General features: G+C 43.5%; 1 protein-coding gene across 9 annotated transcripts in view; it reads left to right on the top strand.

Annotated features, from left to right (window-relative positions):
* Positions 1-5,075: 5,075 nt before the first annotated feature.
* The window catches only part of Arhgef11 (Rho guanine nucleotide exchange factor 11), a 113,518-nt gene continuing 91,749 nt past the window's right edge, over positions 5,076-26,844 (top strand). For 7 of the 9 annotated variants that reach the window (XM_077791044.1, XM_077791045.1, XM_077791047.1 and 4 more), the window contains exon 1: positions 5,076-6,348. In XM_077791044.1, the coding sequence (XP_077647170.1) occupies positions 6,317-6,348 (32 nt within the window). In that variant the 5' untranslated portion in view covers positions 5,076-6,316. The remainder of the gene's footprint in view (positions 6,349-26,844) is intronic. The other 2 variants (XM_077791046.1, XM_077791052.1) reach the window with 1 other exon arrangement.

A 26,844-nucleotide genomic window follows, 5' to 3' on the forward strand; every position in this document is an offset into this window, starting at 1 on the left:
AGACAGAGAACTGAGAGCAATAAGGAAAAATATGTGCTGGTCTGGGGGTCTGGGGAATTGAATCATTGAACTGTTTTTAGCTCCCCCTGCCCCAGTTTCTCCCCAATCAACCCTGTACCTCCTCTCTCTTTCTAAGAAGGTTCTGCCCATGCACTGTTCTTTGGCTGTTTTTTCCCCAGGGCCTGTAACACAGAGGCAGATAGCTGATAGTCAAGTGTGAAGACCATGGGGATAAACTGCCGAGGTTCCAGCTCTGTGAGCTGGGCAAGTTATTTTAACTCTCTGGGCCTCTGTTTTCCCATCCAAAGATGGGGTGATAACAATACGTACTTCAAAAGGTTGTTGTAGGGCTGGGGATGTAGCTTAGGATGTAGAGCTCTTGCCTAGCATGCACAAGGCCCTGGGTTTGAGCTCTTGATACCAGGAAAAAAAACCAAAATCGTTGTAATCCCAGTTAGTTGGGAGCCTGAGGCAGGATGACCGTGAGCTAAGATAGTGAGACCCTGCCTCAAACAAACAAGATCTCCAAAAAGCAGTAATACTCTTTAATTGGTACTTTTTTCTATTTGTGGTTCTGGGGATTGAACCCAGGGGTGCTCTGCCACTAAGCCACATCCCCAGCCACCTCCCCTGCCCTTTTAAATTTTTATTTTGAGACAGAGTCTCATTAAGTAGCCCAGGTTGGCCTCCAATTGTTATCCTGCTGCCTCAGCCTCCAGAAGCACTGGGATTACAGGTACGTGCCACCATTTTGGACTCCCAGTCTCTGTCTCATAACAGCACTCCAGAAGGAGAATCTTTATGGGGAGTCCATCTTTCTAAAAGAAACATCCACTTTGGTCCCATGATATCTACCCATCAGTGAGAAGTTGCTTCTTGAAAGAGTTCTCAGCTTTTCAAGGTTCTGCATCACTGACCTCCCTCAGCTATTCAATTAAGTGTTAGGTTTCTAGAATTCCTCCCAGCAAATAAAAACTGACCATACCTGCCTTTTTCTTTTGCTTCTTGTTGCTTAAAGATGATAAGGATAAACTCTAGCTCCAAACAATCAATTAATGGGAATTTATGCAAATCGCCTAAAATTTCTTTGGGCCATAATTGTAACCAGTGCCCTACCCATTACATAGTATGTTAGGCAGAGAAAAGGATTCATCTATTAATAGAGTTCTATAGGAAAATAGTTAAAGGGTCATGTAGATTCAAGATATCCCTTTATTAACGTGAATCATGATTTCCCTGCTGAGAACCTATAGCTTACAGAGTCCATGCTTGATCTTTTTTTTTTTTTTTTGGATACTGGGGATTGAACTCAAGGGCATTCAACTCAACCACTGAGCCACCTCCCCGACCCTATTTTGCATTTTATTTAGAGACAGTGTCTCACTGAGTTGCTCAGGGCCTCACAGTTGCTGAGGCTGGCTTTGAACTTGCGATCCTCTTGCCTCAGCCTCCTGAGCCACTGGGATTACAGGTGTGCACCACCCAGCTCAGTCCATGCTTGATCTTATTGAATCCTCATACCCTGCAGATAGCCCATCACAAAGCTAGAAAGAAATGTAGTCCTACTCTAATGCTCTTTTGGATAATCAACAGCTACCTCCAGATTCCTACAATCTAGTCTGTCTTGGCTACAATCTACTCTTAACTCTGTTTCCTAAAGGGAGGCATGCAGTTCACTCACATGGCCAGCTAATTTCCAGGAACTCATCCTGGGATAGCAACCCCCACAGTCTTCAGAGTGGAGTGTGCAAGGAGATGCACTGATGAACATGGGGAAAATATTTAAGGATGAGTGCTGAATAGGATTTAATTACAGCAAAAGTAACTAAGCTTTCCTAATACTGATGACCTAGCCCACTCACTCAGTCACTGTGTCAGAAGTCATGTGTCACAGGCAGAATGTGAGGAGTTTCCAGGGACCAAAAGTAACATCACAGGTGACATTGGTCTTCTTCATAATGCATGCCATCCACTGGGCAATAACAAGCTTATTAATTGCTACAGACTTTATATAATTCTTTCTAATAACAGGAGAAATGGTCACAAAAATCTTTGCTTTGCAGATTGGCAGTCTTCTAGGAAAGGCCTATAATGATATAGTCAACAGAAAGAAGATACACATTTTATTTTCAGCATTCATGAGAAATGGCTGTCAACAATAAGTCACCTAGCTGAGCGTGGTCCTAAACAACTCAGTGAGACCCTGTGCCTAAAATACAAAAAAGGACTGGGGATGTGGCTCAGTGGTTAAGCACCCCTGGGTTCAATTCCTGGTATCAAGAAAAAAAAAAAAAAAAGCCACCTAGCCCTTATTTTCAAAACCAAAACAAACCACAAAAAAGAACCCACTTAATTTGTCCCTTCAAAGGGAAAATGACAGTCTATGAATGAGTGAGAAAGTCATACTTTTCTAAACACAGGGAAAAAGCATTTTGAAAATTAACTACTGAAAATAGCTCCAATATTGTAATTTTTTTTTGGTATTAGGGATTGAACCTAGGGGTGCACTATCATGGAGCTACCCCAGTACTTTCTATTTTTTTTTTTTTGAGACAAAGACTTACTAAGTTGCTGAGGCTTGAACTTGCAATCCTCCTGCCTCAGCCTCCCAAGTAGCTGATATTCAACACTGCTCTGAACACTCCAATATTGTGATTTTTTTTAATTAACCAAAACAGTATTTCACTTATAAAATTTATTTTCTGCACACTTGATAAACTAAACAAAGTTTCTTAGTGGGTTTTAACCACTTTGTTAAAAATATAAAAATGTAACACCTTCCATTCAAAAAGGACTGATTGACTTCAGAAATAAATTCACTAGAATTTTTATTAAAATTCTTTGCGTCATTGGTGAATGAAATTAGAAAATGAGTAACATGATTCAATGAATGTAATCAAGGATGCATTTCTGCTTGAATCTACCTATCATTGACAAGTATCTTTTTCAGTGAAGACAGCCATTAATTTTCACTTAAACTTGTGATTTTAATAACTTACTTCATTTTATTTCAACCTTTTAATATTTCTGCATGTTACATGGTATATAATAAAATACAGGTAAATAACTGTTTAAAAAGAAAAACATTAAACAGTTAAAAGGTGACTACTGGTTTACCATCAGAGAGAAAGAGTCCACGTTTGGGAGCATCATTTTTGCAAGGAGTATGGGAAAGAAGACGCAAGAAAATCAGTAGCAATTTAGACTGTAGTGTTTCAGATGTGTGGGCAGAACCAACCTTTCAGAGTTATGGCCTCAGGGTTGACAGAGATGGGTGAAGGCAGGAGGTTTGTATGAGTTTTCTGTCACTCTAATAAAACAGTTGAGCTAATCAAGTTATAAAGAGAAAAGGTTTGTTTTAGCTCACAGTTTGGGAGGTTTCAGTCCATGATCACAGGTTGGCCTCATTGCTTCCAACCTGTGGCAAGGCAGCACATGGTGGCAGAAGCACAGAGCAGAGCAAAACTACTTACCACATGGCTAGGGAACAAAAGAAAGAGAAAGAGTCGAGTATCTCACAGTTCCTTTTGCCATCACAACCATGATGACCTGAAGATCTCCCACTAGTTCCCACCGCCTCCCAACAGCCCCAAGTTGGGGTTCAAGCCTGTAACCCATTGCCTTTGGGGGACATTTAAGATGCAAACTGTAGCAAAGTCCTTTTATTTGCCAACCTGACATAATTTAAGGAATGCTCCTAGTTGCAGCAGATCCTTAATTGCTGTTCGTTGGCTTCTTTGCCCCCTTGCTATTTGCATACTCACCACATCTAACGTGGGCTGGGCACTTGGAGCAGAGGAGGTGAGTAGGTAAATTTACACATCCACATGTTCCTAAGAACACCCAGGTAGTGTGGGAGAGAGAGTACATATGCAAACACATCAGTGACTGCCAAGAGTTTTATCTAGGCAAAAAAAGACAAAGTTCACCCGACAGTCCTAACGAACAAGTTCCTTTTTTATTTTTAAACATAATGTGCCAGACCTTCTGACTAACGTCACGTTACTTGGGACAATTCAGAAACTGTGATTCCATGAGAAGGGGGTTATGAGAATAGAATTGTCCAGGAAAGCCTTTGTCCACCGAGTTCAAACTAAGATACCCAAGCGAATCCCAGGGGCAACAGGGAAGGGTCTTCCCTCCAAGTCGGGGGTGGGTGGGGGGTAGAGGCGGAAAGGGCCACGGCTAAAAGGTGCTTCTGAGAACCAAGCAGGGGGCCCGCGACAAATTCTTTAAGAACATCAGAAGTGAGGCGGTGAGCAGGCGAGCCGAGAGGAGACTGGAGGTGATGCTGGGGGCCGCAGGGTAAAGCCGGGGGCTGGGGAGGGCGGCCCCGCGCGGGCACCGAGGCGGGAGGGACGGGGTAGGAGACAAAGGTCGGGTTCCCGGAGCCTAAGTCGGGGAAAGGGGACGCGGCAGCCCAAGGGGCGGCGCCGCGCGGGGCCGGGCGGGGTCGGACCGGGGTCGCCTGCGGGCCGCGCGGGGCCACACCGCGGATCCGGCCGCGCCGGGCAGAGCTAGGCCGCACCGAGGGGCAGGGCCAGCGGCTGCGGGGCGGAGGAGGGGACCACGCGAGGAGCGGCGGCGAGGGGTCGCGGGCGGCGGGACGCGCCACCAGGCCCGGACTGAGGCGGGGGCGGCGGCCGAAGCCGCGAGAAGGCGTAGTGGGTCAGCTCCCCGCCCCCGCCTGGGCCGCGGCGGCGTGAGGGAAAGGGCGACGGGCAGCGCGGCGAGGAGGAGGAGCCTGCGGCCCCGCCCCCGCTGGAGCGAGGGAAGGAGAAAGGCTCGCGGCGGAGGAGGAGGGAGCCGAGCGCGGGGAGGGGGCGGCCGGCCGGGCCTGCGCCCGAGCGAGCGGCGAGCCGAGGGGGAAGGGGCCCGGAAGGAGGCGAGCGCGGCCGCGGCGCCGGGAGCCGGACGCCCACTCTCGCCCGCTCTCGCCGGCCTGCCGCCGCCTTCCCAGCCCGCGGCCGAGCCCGAGTCCCGAGCTGCCGCGGAGGCCGGAGCGCGGCGCCCGGCGTGGGGCGAGCGGGCGAGCGGGCGAGCGGGGCCGGGAGCCCAGGCCCGGCCGGCGGTCCAGCGCGGGGCGCGGTGGGCTAGTGCCCGCGGGAGCCGGCGAGGGGCGAGAGGGAGCCGAGAGGCCGAGCGCGGAGGAGACGGGGTTGCCCGGAGCCGGTGTGGAGGAGGGACCCCTCCGGACGCCATCCACAGTCGCAGGTCCAGACCGAGGATGGTCGGGGGGCAGTTTTTCTGAGCCGGCGACGGAGGAGGGAGAAGGGGGGACGCGAGGAGCCGGAGCCCTGTTCCGCGGAGGCCGAGGCGAGAGGAATTTTCAGAGCCTGGATGTGGAGCAGCCAAACAGCAGAACTAACTCAGGAAATTGTCTCAGAAAAAGGCCGAGCGAGGCTGGGTCTGAGCGTCGGGCTGGGGTAGGTGGAGGAACCTGCAAGTTCAAAGGAGACGGGGAGAGGATAATTTCGGGGATTCTCTCCGGTTGGTGGTCAGTGCTACCATTTTTAAGGTGAAAACCATTGCATTTCAGGTGTTCTGTGATTTTTTTTTTTTTTTTGGTGCAATTGGTTCCTTTCAGAATTTCAAAACCATTGATGTAAAAGCTTTTTTCTTTTCTTTTTTTTTTTTTTTTAAAGAAAATCTACAGATTTTGGTTCCCAGGGTCGCACTGGATGTGGAAGGAGTGCTGTTGTGTACATACTATTGTATGGTTTTATTTATTTTATTTTTTACTGTGCAAATCAGCTGGAAGATTTTTTTTCAAGTGCCATTTCGGATTTATTCCTCTGTTTTTTCCTCCCTCGAATATATCTGCCGTTGTCATTTTAAGCATTGGAGACCAGAGAATAATTTTTTTCCCCCTTTGGAGCTTGAGGCTCCCTTGCCAACAGAAGGACAGCTGGGAAAACTGGATTAAAAGGATGGTTTTATCTGTGTTTTGCAGTTCAGACTGATATTTTGAAGGCACATTCTTTCTGTGATTCATTTTTTAGCCCAAAGTGCTAACCTTGAAGAGATTTGTGGTTGGGATTTTGGTTTCTAAGAAGGTCATAGTTTTCCTCTTTTTTCTTTCTTTTTTTTAAGGGGGGGGAGGGGAAAAGGGTCTAAGAAAAGAGACCATGTTCACCGGTAGAAGTAGGATGGAGCTTCAGTTACCAGGATCCTGAGAACTGGAATAAAAAGGATTCCATCTTCAAGTTGGGAGGCCCTCTTCTTACCTTTCTCAGAAATTGCAAGGGATTCAGTCTTGATCAAGACACTGAAGCCACAGGATTCTGGAACCGAACCTTGGAGACACTGAGAAACCATGAGTGTAAGGTTGCCCCAGAGTATAGACAGGTAAGTTTGGATTTTTCAACACTTATTAAAGGAAAAATTGGGAGGGGAAGGTGTTGCATTTTGATAAAGGATTATTAAAGAAAAAAAAAGATTTGGGTGTGCTGTGGGAATTGGTGGGGTAGGAGCATTGGTCTCTGGGGACCATCAGCCTGTGTGATTATATGTGTGTGTCTGTGGTCAAAAACACCTCCTGGTTCAGTGTCTTTCTAATATAAGCAAGCAGTAAGCGATGAAGCTAAGAGGATGAAAGAAGGGGAGGACATGCTTTCAGTGGGTTATGATTTTTGCCTGGTTGGAGGCTGAATTCGGGTCCCCAACTTGCCAGCCTCTAGCAGGTAGGAGGCAGGAGCAAGCCTGGTCATGTGAGCGGTGGATGGGGACTGGTGTTAGGTGTTGGAGTTGCTGGGGGAGGGGCTCTGGCAGGGGCGGAAGGCCAGGCTGGTTGGTATGGAATAGTGGGGTTCAGGGATGGGTTGGATCCCATTTCTAGAATGAGGAGGATGTCCTTGGCTCAAATGATGGGATAGAAACACCATTTACAAAAATCATACAGGTCTGGATTGTTACCAGTGGCTGATGTGCCCCCCCCCCTTGCTTAGGTCACATTAGAATTTTCTCTCCTACAGGCTTAGAGTTTAAATTGAGACTTGTCAATAGCTGATGCTTGAAGTTTAATCTTCCAAGCCGTTCTCAATAAGCTTGACTGCAAAATGGGCCTTCCCTCTGCTTAGACCCAGATCGAGTTGTTTTGAGCCTCTTAGGCCTGATGGGCAGAGGCTCTGGCCCTCAAATTTTAGAGCACATGATACACCTCCCCCTCAAGAGTCAACACCGCATCCTCTGTCAGTATTAACATTACACTGGGGTTGTAATTCCTTCTTCCAAAGATTTGGTACAACTTTGTAAGGTGTCTGCCTTTTCCCTCCCACCCACCTCTGATTTTTCCCTTGAGAATCTTGCGTGGGTTGGGTGGGGTGTTCTTAGGGGTGGTACATACATCCTAACCAAATAGATGGGTGGTTGGAGGACTAAACAAGCAAATGAAAGGACTGGACCTGGAAAAAACATTATTGGAGAGATAGGGAAGAATATTTTCGAGGGAGCAATTGTTCTCTCCATGTTCAGTTAACCTTTGGTTATCCATGCTAATAATAATTTCCTTTTGACTGTGGAATGTGGCCTAGAATGCATATAATCTCTCTCTCCCAAACACTAATCTCTGTGTTGCTTTAGAGTCCGGTTTAGAATCATTCAGCAGTCCCCAGACAGGGAACTGACTTTGCTGTGGTGAGGAGGAGGCAAACAACCACAAAGCATTTATGGCTGGTTCAGACCTCCTTTCCTTTCTGTTGGTCTCTTTGTAGTTTGACCCTGGGAAAAGGATAACTGAGGCATGGCAAGGCAAGGCAAGGAGGGCAATGGTTTGCAAGGCTGCCCTTCTTCCCTTTTCATCCTCTTGGAGTTGGGAATCAGTGCACTTGTCTTTTTAAGATTTGAATGGTAATCTATTTCTGTAAATTCAGGGATGTGAGAAGATGGAAATCCAGGTGTTGAGGAGTGTAAGGAGAGGCAGTGAGGTTCCTGGGTTGATATGAGCCTCTCCCTCTGGGAGTTTGTAAATCTTCACAGCTGCAGATCTCAGGCTCTGTTCAGTATGTTATGGTTTCCTGAGTGCTCTCATAGAATGTCTCATTTGAGCCTCACAATGTTCTGTGACAGACAAATCAGAAGGCCTTATTCCTATCTTGTAGAAGGGGAAACTGAGGCCCAAAGAGGATTCCTGGCTTGCCCTGTACTATTTTGCCTGACTTGTGGCAGAATCTGAACTCTAAGCTACATCTTGTGATTCTGAATCCCTGGTTCTTTTCATTGCCTCAGCCTGTCTGACTCGGTTTGTAGATACCCTGTAGAATGTGTGAGGCACTGTTTTGCCTTCTAGAGCAATAGAGGAAGGTACTGTTTAACAGTTACGGTATTTCCTTGCTCTTCATACCTGTAATTTCTATAGTTAAAGTACCATTTTCTCCCATGGGCAGGGCTTTCCTTGTCTCCACCCCTGCCTGATTCTCTTCCCCAGGTCCCCTTCTTGTAATCTCCAGCTGGCTGCATTGGATCTTGTTCCATTTTAGTTTTGTTTCATTGGACCTTTTTGACATCCCAGGCTCTAGACCCTATGAATTTTTTTTTAAGTTTTGTTTTTTTTTTTTTTTTAGTTAGACACAATACCCTTTATTTAATTTATTTATTTTTATGTGATGCTGAGGATCGAACCCAGGGCCTCACACGTGCTAAGTAAGTGCTCTGCCACTGAGCCACAACCCCAGTCCTAGACCCTATGAATTCTAAATAACTCAGTCTATACCACTCTGGAGCACTGATTGGAGGGAAGTGATGCAGATTATGGAGTTGGGTTCTGTTCTTAGTTTATTAGTTTGTTGTGTAGAGTCTTGTGTAAGATGCTGTTGGTGTATTTTAGAAAATGAAAGCATACAGTTCTTGCTCACAGAGAGCATATCAGTAAGTGTGAATTCTTCCATATCAGGTTGTTTGCAACATTTCATGTGTTAATTTCAGATATAGTCAAAAGGTTAATTAGAGAAGGTTTCCTAGGTGATGTGTATTTCTTGAAGATAAGCCATATGCTGGAGGACCATGTATTTTGGAGATAGATTGTGACTTATAGTAACAAAGACTGGAATATTTATTTAGCAGTCTTTTACCTGCCTTCTTTCTGTTGGGTAGTGACTGCTGGCTCCATAGGAAAAAAGAAAGTTTTGCAATTAATTTTCATCTTTTTTTTTTTTTTTTTTTTTTTTTTTTAGAGAGAGTGAGAGAGAGAGAGAGAGAGAGAGAGAGAATTTTATTTATTTTTTAGTTCTCGGCGGACACAACATCTTTGTACGTGGTGCTGAGGATCAAACCCGGGTTGCACGCATGCCAGGCAAGCGCGCTACCGCTTGAGCCACATCCCCAGCCCAATTTTCATCTTTTAGTGTTAATAAGTTGTTACTGAGAGATGAGCTATCGTGTAATTATTTGTGTTTCTTTTAGTTTTTGTCCCTTTCAGTTATTGCCCCTTACTATATGTTCTTTTCAGGAGTTTCTAAAAACATGTTTGATATTACAATCAGAGCTTATAATACTGAATTTTTTTATAAGAATGATGATGAGTTTTGCTTAGCCATCTGTATCTGTTTGCCTTATTCCCCTTGACAAACTTTTTTGAGATGGCCAAATGGGTTAGGAGTTTGCTTCCATGAAACAGCTTTTCTTTGCAAAAAGTTAGCTCATGTGAGGACCAAACCAGAGAGCATTACACCAAAAGTTAGTTCTTGGTTTGTGCCCTGGCTTTCCCCTTAAACTATGTGACCTTGGGCAAGTCATGACCTCTGCTGTCTTCCTCCTATGTAAAGCCATAGTAGCTCATTTATATAAAGTATTTTCAAGTTCCGCAAACACTACCCCCCCCACCCGCTATGGTGCTGGGTAGTGAACCCAGGACCTTGGGTAGGTGTACTACCACTGAGTTTCATCCTCAGCCCTTTTTATTTATTTTGAGACAGAGTCTTGCTATAAGTTGCCCAGCCTGGCCTCAAACTTGCCTCCCAAGCAGTTAGGATTACAGACCTGCTCCACTGCACCCAGCTCACACTTTTATACAGTATGCATGTGAGGATTGTAATGTTTATTGAATCTTCTCATTGGACTGTTGAAGAGAATCAGTCCAGTGAGATAATATATTTCCAGTTGCTTTCTAAACTGTAAAATTCTATTTAAAATTTAGATGGTGAACTCATGGATTTGATTTAGCTTCATGCGCTACTTCTTGAGCTAAGTGGCCCCAAACAAATTAAGGATGATGAAGAGATCTCTCCATTTGCAGAGTTTAAGCAGAGTGAATAGGCTTTATTATTGCAAAAATGCACAGGGTTAGAACGAGGAACCAGTGGCCATGGTTGGGTGATACTAGAAGATGTGAAAAAAGGAAGGTTATTGACTCCTTCCCAGGAATTTTGATGAATGGGCAAGACTTTCTCTACCTTGACTCACTTAAATGTCTGCTCAGTGATGAGGGTGGAAGATTTTTTTGTTTACTTTCTTTTTTTCTTTCTGTGGTGCTGGTGAACCCAGGACTTCACACATGCTAGGCCGATGGTGCATCACTGAGCAATACTCCCAGCCCCAGAAAGGATTTGTTTTATTATCTCTGGCCATTTCTTGTTGTGGAATCATATGATTTTCCAAATTCAAAGTAAATCCAGACCCACCAATTGTTCCCTGTCAGAGATCTCTTCCCACCTGGGATTTTGGTCTTTATTGAGCTATGGAACCAATAAATCCCCAGGCATTTAGCTGAACTTCTACCTAGTTTGGAAGATTGGCCTCCCAGAACAGTGATAAGGGTCTAGATGTATAAATAGTAAGTCCCCTGAAGTGGTGAGTCTTTTCCAAAATGTAGCCTTGTTCCAATCTAGGGGTGTGAGATGAGAGGGGATTTTCAGATGAAACATTTGGTGATTAATCACCATTATGAGCAGGAGCAGGCTAAGCTTAACTTCAGATACTCAAGACCAACAATCTCACCATAAGCAGGCCACACCATGCTTGCTCTACCCCAGAAGCTTTGTATGTGGTGCTGAGGATCGAACCCGGGCTGCACACATGCCAGGCGAGCGCGCTACCGCTTAAGCCACATCCCCAGCCCAAGATCTAGGATTTTGATGTATGTGAAAAGGTTTTGGTAACTTTAAATTCTGTAAATCATAAGACGAGTTGTTTTAATCTGTATTGACTGAATCTACTTCACATCTTCGTCGAAAAATCCACTTTATTCATTTATTGTTTTTAAAACTTAATTGGAAGATTTATTACATGGCTTGGAAACTTCCTGGTGGCCTGTGCATTCTTCCTTCTTTTCTCAGTGACTATCTTGAGAAAGGCTCCAAGCATAAACCTGCAAGTGGCTCCCAAGGTCACTTCCTCGCCCTTTGGGGTAAGCAAGACTAAAGAAGTTGCTAATTCTGGTCAAAGAGAAAGACTCCTGAAAAGCCATGTTAGAGTTCCTGTGAGAGGAAGTTTGGAGTTTGAGGAAGAATTCTGGCATTGAGTTAACAAGTCAGTATGCTGGGGCCGACTACATAAATGACCTTGGAAAGTTGCTTACCTGTTCTGATTGGAGTTTTCTTCTCTCAAAAAATGAGTCAGTGCGGCTAGCCAGGCTCTACGGTTTGTTTCTTTCTAGCTCTTGCGTTTTTTGAGCCTCTGAAAACAGAATGCTTGTGTCCTTTTGGTGAGCCAGGACTCTTTTCCTGGAATCATTATCTGGCCTTCCTGAAAACCAGAGGAAAATGAAAGTTTGAGAAGACCAGGACTACAGCTGCCTGATGAAAGGAAGAGGAAACTGGAAGAATAGGGGTGTGGAAACTTGGGCTGGGGGGTGGGTGACTGGGAAGTCTGTGGCTGCTAACAGAATTGGAGCAGGATTTGGAAGATATTTTTTAGGCCTAGAAGAACACCCAGGTTTATAGTGCTAAAACAATTGGATAGGTTTGAGAGGGAAAATGGCAGGAGTCTGGTAGGACCTCAAGGAATTACCTAGTTGATTCTAAATAGGGTGTGGGTTGTTTTTGTTTTGTTTTGTTGTTGTTTGTTTTTGGTTCTGGGGAGTGAACCCAGGGGTGTTCTACCATTGAGCTACATCCTCAGCCCATTTTATTTTGTTTAACACAGGATCTCACCAAGTTGCTCAGGCTGGCTCAAACTTGCAATCCTCCTGCCTCAGCCTCCCAAGTAGCTGGAATTACAGGCAGGTGCAGCTGCATCAACTATAGGGTATGTCTTGAGCTAGTAAAGTCAGGTTGGGGGTCTCTCCCATTTTTTGTATCTCAGTGGAAGGTGGTTCTGTGAGTTCAACAGTTCTAAGTCCTTTTGGATACTAGACTTTTCCTACATTTTTTTTCCTTTTTATTTTTTTTGTGGTGCTGGGGATTGAACCCAGGGCCTTATGCGTGCAAGGCAAGCAGTCTACCAACTGAGCCATATCCCCGACCTCCTTTTCTTTTGGATTGAACCCAGAGTCTCGTACTCTACCACTGAGCTACATCCCAAGTCCATATTTAAAAATATATATTTTAAGATGATCTAAATTGCAAAGGCTGGCCTTGAACTTGATTGTGAATCTCCTACCTCAGGTGCCCCAACCCACTGTGTGAACTGAGATTATAGGTGTGTGCTACCAACCCCAGCCCTTTGCTACAATTTAAAGCCAATTTATTGTCTTATTTCTGACTCAATGGGGACCCTAAAGTCATTATTATTGCTCTCTTTGTTGACTTCTTGGAGATTTTCCTCCTCATTAAAGAACAGTAAACTAACATATAAATGTATGAGAAAAGGATAGGGCAGAGGGGTTAGAGGGAGAAGGAATGGGGCATGGGATTATTAATGATGGTGGAATGTGATGATCATTATTATCCAAAGTACAGGTATGAAGACACGAATTGGTGTGAATATACTGTGTATACAACTAGAGATATGAAAACTTGTGCTCTATATGTGTGATAAGAATTGTAATGCATTCTGCTGTCACATATAAATAATTTTTTTTTAAAAAAAAGAAGCAAAACAAAAATGTATGAGAAAGGGGCTTTGAAAAAATTGGAATAACATGGGCTGGGCTGTGCTCAGTGGTAGTGTACTTGCCCAGCATGTGTGAGGTACTAGGTTCGATTCTCAACACCACATATAAATAAATAAAATAAAGGTCTATCAACAACTAAAAAATATATTTTAAAAAATTGGAATAATGTCATTTCAGCATCTTTTTTTTTCTTTCTTTTCTTTTCTCTTTTTAAAATATTTTTTAGTAGTTGATGGACCTTTATTTATTTGTATATGGTGCTGAGAATCGAACCCAGTGCATCACACATGCTAAACAAGCGCGCTACCACTGAGCCACAACCCAGCCCCCCCCCCCCTTTTTTTTGATACTAGGGATTGAACTCAGGGGCACTCAACCACTGAGCCACATCCCCAGCCCTATAGCCCTATTTTGTATTTTATTTAGAGACAGGGTCTCTCTGAGTTGCTTAGTGCCTCACCATTGCTGAGGCTGGCTTTGAACTCGCAATCCTCCTGCCTCATTCTCCCAAGCCACTGGGATTACAGGCGTGCACCACTATGCCAGGCTCGTTTCAGCATCTTGATTCCCAGCCCTTGTTTCTTTCTCTTCAGTATTTTTGGAACAACTCCTACAGAATGGTATGGTGGGATCTATAGTCAAGGTCATGGCCTGGCCTCAGATCACATAGGGAACCAATCTAGCAGCCTTCCAAGTGGTAACCTAAGATTGGTGGCACTTGGCAGTCACTTGATTGGACTGCAAATATTTATCAAAGAGCTCCAGGCTCAGCTCAGTTCTTGGTGTTCTGGTAGATAATATTCAAGAATGTGGAGCATACATTCTTGGGAAGGGTTATTAATGAAACAACACAAAACAGTAAAAAAAAAAAATAATTGCTAAATCTTTATTTACACCAGAAAGGTACCTTTAGAGAAGAGTGGAAGATTGATGCCGATAAGAATAGCCAAGGGAGGGGTAGTTAGAAATTGTTTGGTGGAAGGGGCAGATGGCATGAGGAAAGCTTCTGGGGTAGAGCAAGCATGGTGTGGCCTGCTTATGGTGAGATTGTTGGTCTTTGCAGACAGAGAGAAATTAGGTTGACAAGTGGGCAGGATAGAGAATAGAGGTGTTCCGACTTTATTTACGTGGTGGAGAAAAGGGAGTCAGTGATAGTTCACGTATTATATGGTAATATGAAACAGTGTTTAAGGACAGAATTGTGATGTTGATAGATGGGCTGAAAAAGCATAGGGTCAGGAAGGCCATCCAGGAGTTTTTGTAGCAAAAGATAAAGATTCTGGATCAGAGTGGTTATGATGGGAACAAAGAGGAAAGGCAGGATTCAGGAGACATTTTGGTAGGAGAATCAGTAAGATATGTTAGAACCAAATTACATTTGATTCCCACAGTTTTTGAGACTTGTGGACTAGAGAAGGGTAGTGCTGTTGACAGACTAGGACCTTCATTACAGTCACTTTGTCTCCCACCCATACCCAGCAATTCACTGAATACTACTTAGCTCATAGAGACTCTTAGGTTAGGCTGCTTCCACCACAGAGCTTTAGAGTTCTTCAGTGCAGAGAAGGAAAGGAGAGTCATTCCAGGAGATTCTTAGGAAATTGGATCACAGTTTGAGGAGATTAGTATGTATTTGGTGAATCTTGATTTATCCTACCAAACTCTAGGATCGTGGAAACCAGTCGTAAGCCAGGTTTTGAGGCCAGCCTGGCAACTTAGTCAGACACTGCCTCAAAGTTTAAAAAATGCAAAGCACTGAGGATATAGCTCAATGGTAGAGTGCCCCTGGTTCAATCACCAGTATCACAAAAGGGGAAAAAAAACTATCCTAGTAGTATAAGATATCATTGTGTGAGCCTCCACTCAGCCACTAACTAGCTGTGTGACCAGGATGATTTGTGTAAAAACATTTTGTGAATTCTATAGTGCCAAACATATGGTGAGTGTTGTTAAGGCATTTGGTTTGGCAGGGACCCCAGATTGGCCTGAACTCTCCTCAGCTGTCACTGAAAGACCCATGCTTGGGTTACCCGCAGTCCTGTGCTGCTTCTCAGCTGAGGACTGACAGCCAGGCTCTGGGAACATAATGAACAATCACAGAACAGTAGTTAAAAATTAGGTGCCTAAGATCTCAACCCAGGGCACATCCTGTTTTGCTTGAAACCTACAGTGGCTTTCCTTTCTAGGCCCAGATCCCCAGCTTGGGATTCATGACTTTCATGGTTTCTGATTTTCTTCAGTTCAGCCTACAGCCTCACTAATGTCAGGTCCTATTGCTGTTTCCTACCATCCTCCTCCACCGAGACTAACCTGCCTTCTGGGCCCACATCACTCCTTCCCCACCTTTGTGTCAGTATTCTCTGCCTCCCCCCAACCCCGCCAGTCTCATTTTCCTTCAAGGAAACCTTTTCTGGTTAACACCATCAAACCCTACACGTTTTTATTATTCAGCCTTCCTTTTGCACATACCTGTGCCAATTCTATTCTATTCTCTCTTATTTATATAACAATTTTTTACAAAAATTCCAGAATACTACCTAGCACATTGTGAACTATTACAAGTAAATGGTGGTGCCGTCCCATTCTTCACGAGTTTCGTGTTGGCTATTGTATCTTGTCCTATCTTGTCTCGTCACTTTTCTGAGTTGTCCGCCTGCCTGAGTTACCTTCAGGCGGGCTCTTCTCTTCACACAGGTATGCTGTCTCCTGCCTTAAGCTGTGGCTTACTCTGGACATTACTGATGCCCTCCATGCCTGGTCAGGGGCTTTTAAGAAAGCAGCTCTAGGCACTGCTGCCAGGAACTGAAACCAAGAACTCCTTTTTGTCTTCATTGGGTGCTTAGTCTTGGGCGCTTGCTGTTTCTTCCAGGGACAGAGCAGCCTTGTTGGGTTGTTGCTTTTAGCTCCTCAGAATTTTGGGGATTTCCCCATTGGCGGCTTGGTTTCCGGGCTGCCTTTTCCTGTGGGGGTCTGAGGGCACAGGGCCCACCCTGCTATTGTCCTGCCTGCCCCAGGCTGGCCCCATTCATTTCCCAGAGTAGGGCCCTCAGAAGCTTCCCTCCAAGAGACTGCTCCCACAGAGAAAGGCCACTGTTGTTCTGCAGGGAGGTGACTAGAGAGAGTGTAGTGAATAGCTGTGTGAATGGGACCTTGTATGAGGCTAGAACCACAGACCCTCTTCTCAGAACACTAGGGACACAGGGAAAACTACTAGGGTTTTAGTACCTTTACAGGAGTAGGGTTTCAGGTTTAGGAACATTCTGGCTTTCCCTCAAATAAGAAGATTGATCCACTTAACAGATCTGCACATGACAGGGTGATGCTTGGGAGTCAATGCAAATTTGGTGCACACCATGCTCCCAGGGAGCTTCTGGTTCTGCTGGGAGTAAGCAGGAATTAGTTGATTGCACCTAAACTTTATTCCTGTGATATCAGTTGACAGCACCTGGGAGGGGCAGCTTAAGAAGATCTCCTGGAGGAAGGAGCCTTCAAATTGAGATAAAAGAATGAGAGCCAGGCAGGAAAGAGGGAAAGTCCAGGCGAAGGATCAATATTGCAGAAAGAAGGCTGAAGACAAGAAAGAGCATGGTGTTATGGGAATTCAAAGTAGTCATGATCTATTGTGAGACCACAGAACAATTAATTGAATGAATCTAGAGAATAAGTAGGGGCCAAGGCTTGAAGACCATGTGGTCCTCTGTGTTAGAAGTTTGGGATTTGATCCTGAGAGCATTTCAAGACCACCATGAGATTTTAAGTAGGGGTGACATGATCAGATAAACTCTTACAAAAACATGACCACCTGGCTATAATGTAAAGATTGGATTAAAAGAAAGAGTAGGGAGAGGGAAGATGGGAGACCATGGGCAAGACAAGAGTGTGGCCTTTCTACAGAAGTGACCTTAGAGATGGAGAAACATGAGAAATTAGATTATATGGGGAGAAAAGAATGAGGGAAGTGTGGAAAAAGGATGACCCTTATTTGTGGCTTTGGATACTGGGTAGTAGTATTTAGTGAAAAAGAATTGCAGAGGAGGAACATGATTGGGGTGGGGGCAACAGGTCAGCATCCCTTTTGAACATGTTGATGGAAGTACTTGTGGGGATCCAGGCAACTGGGTACAGGTCAGGAAGTCAGAGGGCATTGTGGGATAGAGGTTCACATTGGCAGGTCATCAACAGCTGGACAGAGCAGTCAATGCATAAGTCCAGCGCAGGTGTAGAACAAGAAGAGGGTGATGGACAGAACACTGAGGGGCAGCACATTTATTGGTGAGGAAGAGGAGCCCACAGAAAGACTGGCAGAGAACGATAGAGAAACAGAATGAGCCAGAACAGTGTGGAATCTCAAAAATGAAGGGAGTGTCAGATAATCCTGAGAAGTCAAGGACAAAAAGGACAGAGATGTCTGCATTTAGTAATTAAGTGGATGTTCGTGGCCTCAGTGATTTCTGGGCAGTGGCGGAGGGAGGGCAGGAACCAGTTTGTGGTGGGTCATGGTGGGAAAAGGAGGTCAGGAAGTGGTTCTGTTGGGAGACAAAATTAAGCAGGAATTATGTGGTAGCAGCACCCAAACTTTAGCACTGTGATATCAGTTGAAAGCACATCGGAGGGACAACTAAAGATCTCCTGGAGGAAGGAGATTCAATTTGAGGTTAAAAAAAAATGAGAGCCAGGCAGGAGAGAGGGAAAGTCCAGGCAGAGGGAACAGTACATACATAAGACATGGAATGTCATGACTTCTCAGTGCATCCAAAGTGTCTCGCACCCTGGCATGTGGAGATCTGTTAAGTGCATCAGCTGCCTTTTTTTTTTTTAATTTTTTTTTTTTGTAAATGGATACAATACCTTTATTTTGTTTATTTATTTTTATGTGGTGTGAGAATCAAACCCAGTGCCTCACAGGTGTGAGGCAAGCACTCTACTGCTGAGCCATAACCCCAGCCCCTGGATTAGCCCTCTTGATTGAGAGACAGCCTGCCTGAATGTTTCTAAACCTGAATAGACAATCTAGTCAATTTTTTTATGAAGTTTGGTCAGAAGGAAGGAAAAAATAAATACAGCTCCTAGTTCCTGTCTTATGACTTGAGTTTATTTTTTTCAAGATCTTTTTTTTCAAGGTAGGTCAAGGGTTCTCAATCTTTGGCATATATCAGAATCAACTGGAAAGCTCTTGAAAATACAAATTGCTGTACCCTATCCCCTGAAATTCTGACTTAGTAAATTTGTATTGAAGTCCTGATCCAAGAATTAACTTTTTTAATACTAGGGATTGACAGGGGCACTCAACCATTGAGCCACATCCCCAGCCCTATTTTACATTTTGTTTAGAGACAGGGTCTCCTGAAGTTGCTTAGTGCCTCCCTGTTGCTGAAGCTGGCTTTGAACTTGCGATCCTCCTGTTTCAGCCTCACGAACCACTGAGATTACAGGGGAGCTGCTGGAATTACAGGCCTGTGCCACTGCGTCCATTTATTTGGTGGTGCTGGGGATTGAACCCAGGGCCTTAGTGCATGCAAGGCAAGCACTCTACCAACAGAGCTATGTCCCCAGCCCAAGAATTAACATCTTTAACAACTTCCTCATGATACTGCCTCATGATAGCTGTGCTCTTAATTAGCTTTTGTGTTCTTATGGAACTTTTGTGGTTAACTGCCTATTCTAATACTAAGTTATCAGTGGTTCCATTCCTTGTTATGAATTTCTTCTGTGGATTGTTAAAACTCTATCCTTAAAGCTTTATCTCCTGCCTGCTACACAGTAGACATCCCATAAATTGATCAATGTAAGGTAACAGAAACAAAATTTCTGGGCTCCTTATCTGTGAAACCTTGCTTAACTCTTTTCATATAACTTTTTGTAATTTCAAAGTTAAGTCCCCAAAAAGGTCAAAAAGTAAATCTTAGGGAAACATCGAAGCTTCTAGTAAGTGTCAGAATATATAAAATTTTAGTGGTTCAGTTTTGGATTAAATGAGAGAATAAATTTCCTAAATGATTCCCCAAACTGATCCTAGGTTCTGAATTTTGCAATGGGAAGGGTCTTTAGAACATCATTAATTCCTCTTAGACTGTTGTTGGTAAGAGTTCTTAAAAGTGTGGTTCCTGCACTAAGAGAGCTTGTTTCTGAGCATACTTCCACAGAGTGGCCCGTTGTTCTGCCTTTGCAGTAGCCCACACCACCACTGGCAACTTTAGCTTCAGGGGGTGGCAGTAGGAGCCCCAGGCTGCTCTGGGGTTCTTATTCTAGGGTCTTTGTCACTTCCCTTGAAATTGGGTTTAGAGACCACACAGCTCTGCCTGACCTTGAGTCTCTCCCTCTTCTGCTTTTTTTTTTTGGCCTGTGAATCATGGGTTGTTTATCATAATTTCCAGAAATCCCCCTAGGTTCTTCGTACTGTGAGTCTGAGCAAGATATTGGTATAGGTCAGAGTTAATGGCAGGTACAGGACAAAGCCTGGAGTTCCTGTGCAAGAGAGTTTCTTAAAACACCACTTCATGCTTTAAGACCATTTAATTAAGACTCAGAAGAAATCATAGTTTTCTTAGTTCAGCCCAGCCTAGCACTATTAGCTACACTTCTGCTCGTGCCTGGATATACATCCTTTAGTTCTGAACTTGGGATCTAGCAGGTTGGGAAATGACTGGACAAGACATGTGGGGAGAAACCACTCCCTTATTTAAAATCTTTCCCAAGAGTCTATACTTCCCAAGCCAAGTGCAGTGGCCCATCCCTGTAATCCCAGAAGGCTGAGTCAGGAGCATCACAAATTCGAAGCCAGTCTGAGCAACTTAGTGAGACCCTGACTCAAAAAATAAAAAGGACTGCGAATGTAGCTCAGTGGTAGAGCATCCCTGGGTTCAATCTCTAGTACTGTTTAAAAAAAAGAAAAATCCTACCTCTCATTTGTTGGTCTGGTTTATGGGAATTTTTAAAATTTATTTAGCACATTTATTAATATCAGGCAGTATTGTAGGCACTAGGAATACACTGGAACTTGTGTTCTATCTGGAACAAGACAGATAAAAAGTAAATATAAAGCCTTATTAGTTATGATCAAAAAAGCATAAGACCTGGTTTACAACTGCTATGACAGGCCGGAGGGGAGATATGACAGGATTCAGGGAAAGAGTAGAGTCAAGAGAAGTCAGTTTTTAACTCATTAAGTCCCAAGTTTCAATGAAATTGACACAGATGCATCGAATGTGTTGGAATTCATAATCTAGAGTTTATGTATCCTTTATTATTATCAAGAACGGGGCTATAGATTGTCATACAAATAGGACACTGAGACACTATCCCTTACACATACAAGCCATCATATAAATAGGACATTGGGCAAATGTGATATCTGGGATGCTGGGACAGAACGGATTAGGTAGGGGAGGACATGACTAGGAAAGAAGGATGGGAACTCTGAACCAGGATAAGAGTAGGGTCCTGGCGGGCTCCTCCTACTCCTACAGGACACTGTGTAGTTTTTATTGTTCATAATCTCACCGGGCAAGGATTTTCAGTCCTGTTTTATAGATGGGGAAACAAGGTTGTGGGAACATCAATGACTTGCCTAAGATCTATAAACTAAAAATGATGGAGTTGGGAATTTGAAAAATATTTGTGCCCACTGAACCCTAGCCTGGTGTGGTTTCCATCTTCCTGTACCACTGGCGGGGCAGTGGCAAAATGTGTCGGTTGTGAGTGAGCTACACGTCCATTTGTTCATCAGTAGTGAAGGTGACCCCCAGGAAAGAGACAGGTAAGCCAAGAATCAAATCTCTTTTGAGTTTTTTTGTCACTTCCTAATGAAATCACCTTGTCCAAGGTCCCTTTAGAACCTGAGGTTTGCATTCACTCTCCAAGAAGAAGAAAACTCTTTTTGTCTCCTGGTTGGTTAATGATGGGGAAAGAGTAGCACTCTGGGACCTGGTGAGTTTCAGTGAGGTTGGGAAAAATAAAACCTCAGAATCAAAGTGACTTAGTGCTTTACCACTAAGCAGTTTGGCATCTTTAAGTTGTGCAGTGGTCTTGTCTTTGTGTATAGTACACTGTAGTGCCTGATACTGGACAGGAAATAGATATTTCATTGAAAAAACATATACTTGTATTTTGTTTTTGTACTGGGGATTAAATCCAGGGCTACTTTACTTACTGAGCTACATCCCCCTAGCCCTTTTTTGTTTGTTTGTTTGTTATTGTGAGACAGGCTCTCTCTAAATTGCTGAGCCTGGTCTGGAACATGGATCCTCCTGTGTCAGCTTCCCAAATCACTGGGATTATAGGCATGCACCACCACACTCAACTGGATACCAGTTTTTAGTTAACAGCTTTATCAAGATATAATTCATATATCATAAAATTCACCACTTCAGCACACAGTTCATTGTTTCTTAGTATATTCCAAGTTGTGTAACCATCACCACCTTTTAATTCCAGAACATTTTAAATACCTCTCCAACAAACTTGGGGCCCACTAAGGGTTACTTTGTATTGTCCTCTCTCCCAAACCCCTGAAAACCACTAAATCTATATTCTATCTCTATGGGTTTGCCTACCCTGGATATTTCATATACATGGAATCATACAATATGTGTATTATTATGTTTGGCTTTCTTAGCATATTTTTTTTAAAGAGAGAGAGAATTTTTTAATATTTATTTTTTTTTTAGTTTTCTGCGGACACAACATCTTTGTTTGTATGTGGTGCTGAGGATTGAACCCAGGCCGCATGCAAGTCAGGCGAGCACGCTACCGCTTGAGCCACACCCCCAGCCCCTCTTAGCATATTTTAACTATTAAACCATGTATATAAGTAGCATGTATAAGTACTTTTATGGTCCATTGTATGGATATACCATCTTTTGTTTATCCATTCATCAGTTGATGGACATTTAGGTTGTTTCCACTTTTTAGCTATTAATATGACTTTGAACATTTGAGTATAATTGTTTGCATACACAGATGTTCAAAGCCACATTAACAATACTTGTTGTCTTTCTTCTGTTTTGTCATTTTGTCTTTCTTTTGAGTTGGGGTCTGTGTATGTTATCCAGACTGGCTTCGAACTCCTGACCTCAAATGACCCTTCATCATCCTCCAGAGATTATAGCCATCCTAATAGGTGTGAAGTGATATCTCTTGTGGTCTGGTTTGCACTTCCTTAATAAGACAAAAACGTTGTTATGTGTTTACTGGCTATTTGCATATCTTCTTTGGAGAAATGTCTGTCCAGGTCCTTTGCCTCCTTTTTATGTGGATTAGTTGTGTTTTTATTGTTGAGGAATGGATGCAGTTGTAAGGAAGTTATTTAACCTTTATTGGCCTCCAGTTCATCAGTCATAAAGTAGGAAAGTTAGATTTGATCTCTGAGATCCATCCTACTCGGATTACTTAATTTATGGTATTTTTGTAACTTCTTTTAGGTTATACTCACCACTGTGTTGCAGAAGTTGTTAGGAATATGACTTTTATGTCACATTGACTTAGGTTTCCTCTTATTTAATCCTTCTAAGCATGTTTCTCCCTTTAGAAAATGAAAAAAAGTAGTGTTTCTTTTATTGGGTTCTTCTGAAAGTTAAGTAAAAGTAATGCATGCAAATTGACATAGTTAAAAATTCAGTAAATGTCAGCTATTACTCTGACATGATTACCTCATATCTCGCAGTGTCCAGTTGAAACAGCCGGTTCCTCATCCCGTGGAAGTGACTTATCTGTCCTGATCTCGGAGGGTTTGCACAGATCAGTATTATTCATATTATCAATTGTTGCGTGACTAACTACCCCAAAGAGGGACTTAGCATTTAATACCAATCTCCTCCCCAGTTCTGGGGTTGATTGGGCTGAGCTAAGCAGTTGCTTTCTATTGGACTCTTTCCTGGAGTTCCTGGTCCAGAGCTGGGCTTCAAATAGTGCTTCCCTCTGACACCTATGCTGGGAGGAGGTTTGTCAGGGGCTTGAGACACCTGGAGCTCCTCAGGTACCTCTCTTTCTCCACACCTATTTCTGTGAAGTCTTCAGATTACCTTCTACATGGTGGCCTAGAGTAGCTGGACTTCTAGAGCAAGCCTTCTAGGACATTTGCAGAGGTGAGGAGCTATTCTCCAGAGTCTGTCACTCCAAGGGGCCACAGGTCTGCCGAAGGTCAGGGAGGAATGGGGAGTAACAAGGCTCTGGAAGAGTGTTAGGGTGGGAAATGTTACAGTGGTCACATTTGGAGAATTCGGTTTTCCCATCTTTCCCACACAGGTCCCTGTTGATCTTGGTATGACATCTGTATCTATTCTTGTGCCTCTCTTGTCTACAAATACTCAGGATAGCTATATCTGGGCTCTGTACTCTTTAGGTAGTATCAACCAGCTGCTTGAAATGGTTTACCAAAATCTCCAGTCAGGGTTTTTTAAATAACTTTAATCTACTAGTGTTCAAATGTTGACTTGTTCTTTTTTGGTTAAAAGTTCTTGCAGGTTTTTAAACTGATAAACCCCTAATCCTAGTCTATCCTACACTTTGGGGAAGCCCAATACCACCCCTTTGTTTTCCCACATGGCATTATATTTAGCCATAAAAACTTACAGAAAGGCCAGTAAGGAGAGATCCATATTAACAATTAGCATTTGTCCAGAACCATACTGATTTTGTAAAGTGCTTTAATAACCCTTCTGATAAATGGCTGTTGGAATTATTATTCTCACTGGGCTCGGTGCACAGGCCTGTAATCCCAGTGATTCAGGAGGCTAAGGCAGGAGGATTGCAAATTGGAGGCCAACCCCAGCAATTTAGCAAGACCCTGTCTCAAAATAAAAAGGACTGGGGATATAGCTCAGTAGTAAAGTACCCCTGGATTAAATCCCCAATACCCTAAAAAAACCCTAAAAAACCAACTAGAAGTATTCTCTGTTATAGATGAGAAAAACATGGGTGTTGAGCCTTTGTACCACATAAAGTGAAGTTGGTGCTCTATTAATCCCTATTTGAGGAAAGTATCTGATTTGGCCTCCAGATTGGCACCCAGAACTCCAAAGAGCCTCACGTACTGAGTTCAAAAGTCACCCTTTACCTTCCAGTCCTGGTTGAAGGAACTGAACTCAGATGAAATTTCTAGCCTTTGCCTTTCTGTAACAGTCATTGTGGTGATCTGGGACTCTGAGCATTGTTTCCTTCCATGGTCTTGCTTTGATTATTTACAGCCGAGATTGTGTTGCTTGGGAGCCCTTTGAGCTTAGTTACTTAAAGTACACTCCCAATAAAGGAAATTGTGTGTGTGTTCGTGCGTGCACGCGCATTCCAGGAGGAGGGTCTGAGAACTAGCGCTTGGTAGGTTAGGAAGCACCGTTAGAGAAAAGAATCTCCCTTCGTGGTAACTTTAAGTTCTCTTCAACAGAAGAGTAGAGGCAGATGCAGAGCTGATGCTGTCTTTGCATCTGATGTTGCTGGTGATCTGCCACTGCCTCCAGATTGACACTTATGTCACCAGCAGCTGTTCATTGATTGTCCGTTCCTTCCATTTCCTGTCCTGGTGATCAAACACTCCTTGAGTTTTATTGGGATGCTGTTGCTCCAAAACCAGGCAAAGGAGTCAGGTGTGGTGGTACACGCCTATAATTCTAGTTACTCAGGAGGTTGAGGGAGAACTATTGCAAGTTCAAGGCCAGCCTGGACAATTTAGTTAAGATCCTGTCTCAAAATTAAAAAAAAAAAAATTTAAAAAAGGACTGTACATGTAATTCAGTGTGCCTAGTATGTATGAATTCCTTGGTTTAATCACCAGCACCACAAAAATAAGTGAATAAATAAATAAATAGAAAGAAAAGAAACAGACAAAGGGTTAAGAATCCATTTTTTTTTTTTTAATTTTTAATATTTATTTTTTAGTTCTCGGCGGACACAACATCTTTGTTGGTATGTGGTGCTGAGGATCGAACCCGGGCCGCACGCATGCCAGGCGAGCGCGCTACCGCTTGAGCCACATCCCCAGCCCAAGAATCCATTTAATACATTGATTGTTGCAGGCCCAAGCATTACACAGTGCTTGTGTTCTTCAGCTGCTGTCTTTCATCCTCACCACATACTTGTGAAGGAGAGCCTGGGGATGTTGAGTGAGGCCCTTCTCTTTAGGTAACTTAGTTTTCCTTTCCTACTCTCCTTACTGTGTGTGGGTCCCCCCAGGACCCAGTTTTGACAGCTCTTTCTGTCTTTTGGAATTACCCATCTCCTGATACAACTTAGCCATCTTCCCTCCAGAAAACAGAATGCCTTCCCTCCTTGGTAGTAATGAGCAGGGAGCCCTCTCATCTGTGTGGCTGCCCAGGCTGTCTTCATCAATCTCCAGGAGAGCCTTTTCTAGAAAAGCTACAAGATTAGGAAATAAATTGGCTAGGGCAGAAAGATGACCAACTCTGAGGCTAGGAACCCACAGGTTCAGGATGTGGGGGATGATGAGGAGGGAAGGATGAGGCAGCTAGTTGGCAGCACTCCTGTTCTACTGGAGTCTGAGGTCCTCCCTCCCTCCCAGCCAGACTCACACGCCATCCCATCTCATCAGCCACCCTCTGCTTCAGCCACCCTCTGCTTCAGCATCTGCTCCTGCTTCTGTATTGGGTGCTCCTGGCTCCTCTGCATGCCTTGGGGAAGATAGGAGACCTCTGATCCCTGCATTGAGGGTACTTGGAGGCTGCTGGCACCTTCAGACAGTTTGATACTTTACTGAAGGGCAGAGTGAAGGCACTCAGCCAGCAGTCAGTTTGGTAGAGATGAGGAATCTTCCCTTCTTTCTAATTTACTTTCAAGTCTTATTGACTTCAACAAGAAGTGTTTACTGATCCCAAGTTGATGTGCTAACACTGGGCTAGATGTTGTGGGAACTTAATATTCATAAGCATGTGTTTAACCCAAGCCATGTATTTAAAAAAAAAACATGAAAGGAATAGTCTTGCAAAATGCCACGACTTTTGAATGCCTAACACTTTTAAAAGGCGTGTCTGTGTGACACGCCTTTTAAAAGTTTTCTCCACTATTTAGAAATAGACTTGATTCAAGAGAAGAGAGTACTATAAATGATTTTAGTAATCTAGACAAGAGATGCTGGGCCTAATTACTGAGTTAAAATCCTTCATTTCGACTGTGGCACAGAAACACACTTCCTTCACTATGGAAAAGGATAGGTTTCTGTTTCCTTCCCGCATATATTTTATCTTTGATATCTTTATTGGTTGGAGATGAAAAGGAGATTATTATAAATGTACCCAAAGGTCAAGAAGTTCATTAAATCTAAAATACACAGCAGACTGGGTGCCTCCCATGCCTGCAGACAAATTGGCTGATTTAATTACTACTTCATCGAACCTTCATTACTTCACAATCCACAGCCTTTTATTTTGAGTCATAATAATCCCTGTGCTTGTGCAGCACTTTGCAGTTTTATAGTTTGAATGTTTTCACATATATTCTTTTTTAAAAACAGTTTTATTGAGATATAATTTATGTGTCATAAATTCTACCCTTAAGGTTATATAATCATCACCATTATCTAATTCCAGACATTTTCATCACCCCCAAAAGAAACCTCAGACCATTAGCAATCACTTCCTATTCCTCTGTCCACAACCTCAGGCAACTGCTAATCTCCTTTCTGTCTCTGTGGATTTGTCTACCTAAGGCATTTCGCATAAGTGGAATCATACAATATGTGGCCTTCTGTGTCTCACTACTTTTCACTTAGCATGATATTTTGAAGGTTCATTGTGTTGTTATCATACTTCATTCTTTTTTATTGCCAGTTATTATTCTGTCATGTAAATATACCACCTTTTGTTTATACATTCATTGGTTGATAGATATTTGAGATGTTTCCAGTTTTTTTG

This window comes from Urocitellus parryii, chromosome 11 (assembly GCF_045843805.1).
Source record: "Urocitellus parryii isolate mUroPar1 chromosome 11, mUroPar1.hap1, whole genome shotgun sequence".
Lineage (NCBI taxonomy): Eukaryota > Metazoa > Chordata > Mammalia > Rodentia > Sciuridae > Urocitellus > Urocitellus parryii.